Source organism: Paroedura picta, chromosome 1, assembly GCF_049243985.1.
Source record: "Paroedura picta isolate Pp20150507F chromosome 1, Ppicta_v3.0, whole genome shotgun sequence".
Classification (NCBI taxonomy): domain Eukaryota; kingdom Metazoa; phylum Chordata; class Lepidosauria; order Squamata; family Gekkonidae; genus Paroedura; species Paroedura picta.
Genome location: NC_135369.1, coordinates 150,358,559 through 150,364,558, shown reverse-complemented (window position 1 = coordinate 150,364,558; position 6,000 = coordinate 150,358,559). Strand labels below are relative to the sequence as shown.

At 40.3% G+C, this 6,000-nt stretch overlaps 1 protein-coding gene across 10 annotated transcripts in view; it reads right to left on the bottom strand.

The window, feature by feature from the left end:
• Positions 1 to 785: 785 nt before the first annotated feature.
• The window catches only part of LOC143822860 (uncharacterized), a 61,672-nt gene continuing 56,457 nt past the window's right edge, over positions 786 to 6,000 (bottom strand). For 7 of the 10 annotated variants that reach the window (XM_077308556.1, XM_077308565.1, XM_077308574.1 and 4 more), the window contains 6 exons: positions 5,829 to 5,861; positions 5,154 to 5,300; positions 4,497 to 4,673; positions 2,610 to 2,700; positions 2,414 to 2,491; positions 786 to 1,335 (listed from right to left, as the gene is read on the bottom strand). In XM_077308556.1, coding sequence (XP_077164671.1) covers positions 1,151 to 1,335; positions 2,414 to 2,491; positions 2,610 to 2,700; positions 4,497 to 4,673; positions 5,154 to 5,300; positions 5,829 to 5,861 — 711 coding nt within the window. In that variant the 3' untranslated portion in view covers positions 786 to 1,150. The remainder of the gene's footprint in view (positions 1,336 to 2,413; positions 2,492 to 2,609; positions 2,701 to 4,496; positions 4,674 to 5,153; positions 5,301 to 5,828; positions 5,862 to 6,000) is intronic. The other 3 variants (XM_077308588.1, XM_077308605.1, XM_077308611.1) reach the window with 3 other exon arrangements.

Below are 6,000 nucleotides of genomic sequence, written 5' to 3'. Positions count from 1 at the left end.
AACTGTGTCCTTTTCTCATTTAAAACCTCAGGGTAAATTTTGAACAGGACTATCAGAATACGAAAGTTTAGGATTGCCAGGATGGGAGCTGTAGAGCTGCCAGATCCAGGTTGGGAAACTCTTGGAGATTTGGGGATGGAGCCTGGGGGGGACAGGGTCCTCAGTGGAGTCCAAAGGATACATATCCTCCAGTTTAACCATTCTCTGTAGTGTGGAAATGGGCTGTAATCCTGGGAGATTCCACCTAGAGGCTGGCATCCCTAGTTTCCATAGCTTATTCTGTTTAAAGTAGTTGCAAAACATTGCATGTATAGGTAACATTGAGAAGGGCCATTTTCAGCAAACAAGGAGAGCAGCCTTACCTCTTAGGGAACTTCTCTGCATTGCCATTTACATTGTCCTAGCAGCATCAGTGCATGTGGTTCTTTACTGCAGAGGGACACAAGGAAGGAAGGAGACCTGGCCCTGTTTGTTTATTGGCACTGCTGTCCAAACCTACTATATTGTTTACTTGATATTATATGCTATCTGACTGAATTTTTCATTCTATTTTATAATGTGTCATGATACTGAGTGAGAAAAATGGGCTGTAAATTAAGTAAATACTAAGGCTATTTCCACATGAGGAAAATGTTCCTGGACGGCCTTTGCATGTTGGTGGCTTTTACAGCCCCCTCCACATGACGTCGCAAACATCCCAAAGGTGTGTTTACATGCATGAATGGTGTTAAGTATAATTTAACAGATTAAATAAAAGGTGGTCAAAAACCAAACTGTGATGATCATTGTATTTTAAAGAATGATTTTTATGAGAGTTTAAAAACTTATTTCATACATAAATATAGAATGTTTTGTTCCTAAATTTTAGTTTGGTTTCATTCACGATGTGTTTAACAAGTAACTGTAGAATTTCACTGTGGAATAATCATTCTTAGCGAACGTGTGTCATTAAATGAAACTGTTTCTCAAACCTAAGGCCAGCAATGAGAAGATTACAATCCTTTTGATCATTCACCCAAAGTAAAATGGCACCCAAATTAAAGGGAGACACACTACAAGGGTTTTTGTGTTAAAAGGAAATAAGCACTTTCTTCTTCTATAAAAGCCCTCTTCCTCTTTACGCATCAAAGGCTTCTACGAATTCAGCTGTTTACAGTTTGTGCACTGGTTCCCGGTTAACACTGTTGGGAAGAACAGAGTCACACCCTCTTTTACATAAGCCTGGTGCACCTCTAGATCCTGGGTATCCTCTCAAACCAGGCTGGCCATGATATCCCCGTGGGCCAGGTTGGCCTGGCAGGCCATCAAAAGCAAATCCACCTCTGCCACGTTCACCTGGGGGGGGAGGGGTTGGAAAAGAAAATAATATGGGTATAATCCAGCCAATATGGGTATAATCCAAGCAATATGGGTATAATCCAACAAGTTCAACACAAGGTAACTGGGGATACCCTTAATTTTCCAAACAAAAGCAATAATCTTAAAAGGTGTGCAGCTTTGGCTCCTGCCACATATCACCTTGTCTATATGGACAAGAAGTTTAAACAGATTACAATTTTAATATATATCCTTGCAGATAGAAATAAATCCTGATGAAGTATGTGTAATCCATAGCTTGGATCCCATAGATTCAAGGATTTCCATCAAAGGGGGTGGCACTCTCTCTCTCTCTCTCTCACACACACACACACACACACACACACACACTGAAGCCAACCCCGACCCCCCCCCCCCACACACACACACAGATACAACCACTATAACCTATGCTCAATTTAGGAGATAACACTTTGGACAGCAATTTATTTTGTTTGGATGATAAATTTTAAGAAGTCATCATGGTTTATAATGCCTCAGTCAAGACTAAACTTGTCCCATTATTTAAAGAGAAAACTCTGTATTTGCTTACATCTTTCCCATTAATAACAATAGGATTTTCCAGCCTTAACTGTGACTAGAGTATGTCCTATAAGCATACTGTTGTTTTTCACAAGCATTCTCTGTGGTGGTTCCTACACTGTGGAATGGTCTACATGCCACACACCTAAACCACACCCATCTATCATTTCACAAAATGTACTAAAGAGAATAGTTCAGGAAAGCATTCTTGTAAAAGAAACAAAGTTCTATCCAGAAATACAATATCAAAACCTCTTGTCACCTGTACCATTTCCCCTACCTCAAACAGCCTCCGGGAGCGCTATAGGCCAAATTTATTTGACACTGTCCATGCATATACACTTTCCCATAATAATCAGCCCTAGAGGCAGCATGTTCCATTCTGCTTTATGACCCATATTCCCAGGATATATTTAGTGTACAGTGAAAAATAATGGTATCAGAATATGATATACAGCAGTATATGATATAGAAAGATGAGAGAAAAGAATTTTCATGTACAAAAACAGATTACCTCTTGAGCCTGGATTTCCTTGCAAACCAATTATTCCATAACCTTTATCACCTTTGTCTCCTTTCTGTCCGTGGTCTCCTTAATATTAAAACAAAATCTTAATTATTCCCTTTCTAGGTTTTATACATAAAACTCCTCAAATATATTTAACATTAAGTAGGAAAGTAATTATTTTGTATATCTCTAAACAATTCACCTTTTGGTCCTTGGTTTCCAGGCTCACCAGGTTCCCCATGCAACCCTTCAGGTCCAGGTTCCCCATTAAGGCCATTCAGTCCAGGTGTGCCCTAAAAGGACATCAGTATCATACTAGTGCAGCTCATAAATGAATGGGATGTTTAACAATGCAGATCAGCCTTTTTCAGCCTTTTGACCATGAAGGTACCACTTAAATATTTTTCAGGCTTTGAGGTACCAGGAAGTGATGTCAACTGGCTACACCTCCCTGCCATGCCACCCCAGAAGTGAGAGAAGCCTTGGCCAGCAAAGGTTTAAATACCCGGGAGCCCTCCCCTTCCCACCCCCTCCAGACCCGTCATTGACCACTTTGGGAGGGGGTTAGTCAATCTGCCCTAATAATGCTAGAAATTATTTTTTAATTAAAAACTATTTCTATCCTCTTCATTTGGAGCCATAAACAGCAGGCACAGAGTGGGAGGACTCTTCCCCAGCTGCTATTATTATTATTATTATTATTATTATTATTATTATTATTATTATTAGAAGAAGAAGAAGAAGAAGAAGAAGAAGAAGAAGAAGAAGAAGAAGAAGAAGAAGAAGAGTTGGTTCTTATATGCCGCTTTTCTCTACCCGAAGGAGGCTCAAAGCAGCTTACTGTCGCCTTCCCTTTCCTCTCCCCACAACAGACACCCTGTGAGGTGGGTGAGGCTGGGAGAGCCCTTATATCACCTATATCGGAACAGCTTTATCAGCGCCAAGGTGAGCCCAAGGTCACCCTATGCTGTGATACCATTGAGGGTCCTTCACAGTACCATAGGTACTTCTGTACCATGGTTGGAAACCTTGATTTCGATCATTAGAAAAAGAGGAATAGGGTTTCCAACTAGCCAGGAGAAAAATGTTTGAGAAGAGGCTTGATGTGTAGAAATGGTCAGTTAAATCTTTTAATGGTACAGAGTAAATGCAAAAACAATACAAACAATCCAGAACCTGAGCAGGGCACACCATATAAACAGTTTTGTTTGGACATTGATGTCATTGGCAGGCAGATGAGAAGTTTGAGGGCCAGTTCTTACTTGATGGGCAAAGTTGCACTTGTTACTGTTCATGTGTTCACAATGTTCCAACTACATTTGACATTTAGCCACCTTACATAAGAAATTATGTCAGCTTTCAGAGGGACAGCACTGAGTGATTTCCACCCTCCAAACACTACTTGAAAACCAAGACTGCAATTGCACAGAAGCTGCAACAAGACTGCTCAGCTAAGAATAGGCTGCTAAGAAGGCTCCAAGCCCTTCACCTGTGCCAGGCTCCACTGCTTTCTCAGTACAGCAAAGGAAGTTGTACATGGGACAGAGCAACCTTGCCATCCTAAGTAGAGTTACCCCCTTTTAAGGACACTGGTCAATGGACTTGGAAGGGTTTCACCTTCTCAGTGGCCCAAATGGCAGGGCATTGACCAGTCCCTTTTCTTCCACCAGGCCTCCAGTCAAGGAAAGTAAGCAAATCTACCAACTAGAACCCAGAGATCTCTCCCATCATCACTCACAGAAAAGAACAGAAACCACAGTGCAGAAAAATGGAGAACTGTCCTAATGTTAAATAGGACTCTATAAATTATTTCTATTTGACACAAGTTCCTGTTATCAAACTGTTATATATGTTCAAACCAATACGTTTATTTACAGTGTACTGTTTCATGAAAGTTCCATGTAAACCACCCTGTAGCACAAGGGAAGGTGGTATATGAATATAATAAGATGGATGGATGGATGGATGGATGATTACAGTATCCTGTCATGCAACCTACTCTTTGTAATTTCAGCTTCCTTGGCAGCAGCTGACTCTGACAACTGGCTTTCAAGAAGATAAGCCTCAAAGACACTTTGTTTCAACTTACTTTTATTCCCGGTTGGCCAGGTAAACCAGGAGAACCTGGAGGCCCCATAGGAATTTGACCATTCAGTGGACATGCACTGCCACAGTGCCTTCTCACATCATTTGTAAATATTGATATTTGTTCCAAGATAATCCTTTTGCATACTTCTGTTACATGAGCAGATGGGAATTGGGGCCCCTGTATGAAAATGATGCATGAAAACTTAATGTGATTGGCCATCAGGGAGTATTTAATACGATTATGAACAGTTAATGTTGCTAGTTTTTCTGCCATTTTTAATAATATTGCATGCTCTCATTTTTAATTTTATCACTACCTTCTATTCTAAGATAAGGAGGTGTTAGATCAGATTCTACAAAAGAACAATCTTAAAAGTAATATATGTGTTAGAAAGAAGGAACAGCACAACTCTCTTGTCCTGATACCTGTTGCTCTTGTACCCGTATCTCACAGTCACTAAACCAAATCTTAGACTTGTTGGCCTAAGGGTGAGATATAAATAACTCATTCCAGTCCTCAGGAACCATCTGTGCTTCTGAGCTGCTTCACAATGCCATCCTAAGCAGAATTACACCATTCTAAGCCCATTGACTTCAGTGATCTTGGAAGGGTGTGGCTTAATGTAGGACATGATTGTATTAAGAAATAAAGACTCACGGCAGGTCCAGGTGATCCTGGCTTCCCTGGTAGACCATTATCTCCCAGAACACCCTGTTTCCCAGGCTGACCCCGAGCTCCAGTATTGCCTGGTGGTCCTGTATGACCCATGATTCCTCTTGGCCCTAGTGGTCCTTGATCGCCAACCTAACAAAAAAGATTGACTTTAATTGATGTGCTGACATTCTGTAGGAGAATAATTGCTATAATATTAATTTATTCTATAAATATTGTGTGCATAAGGGCAAATTTATTTATTTGCATATAGCCTTTACAAAATATGAGAGACAAGTTTATAAACAATAAAATAGAATAAAACTGTATAAAGTCATACAATTTAAAACCATGGTAGCTTTATATAGCAAGGTAAGTACAAGCTAGCACAAGAGTCTATGTGAAACTGTTCATAATCAGTCAAACTAATGGGCTCAATTAGCCTAGTGTCTCTTGTTGTAACCCACTTGTAACCCAACAACACCTTCTTCTTCATCTTCTCTGATGACTAGCAGCAGATCTTCAGGCTTTCAGAAACAGGAAGCTCTTTCCCAGCACTTGCTCCCTGAAATCCCTGAACTAGAATGCAAGGGATTGTGTTTGGGACTAACATCCAAGGTAAGGTACCCCTGACTCTAGTCTAGAAAAGTAGAAAACAAATAAATACTATCTTCTACTTACTTGTCCTTGGAATCCTTTATTTCCTTTTCTTCCCTTTAAATACAAACATAAGTATTTTGGGTTGGATCCTATGGATCTACTGATGGAAATGCAACAGGATCTCTTCCATGCCTCCCAGATGGTAGGGGGGCACTCCCCAATCTTTTCTGCAATTACTTTCCCAGTTTCCAGT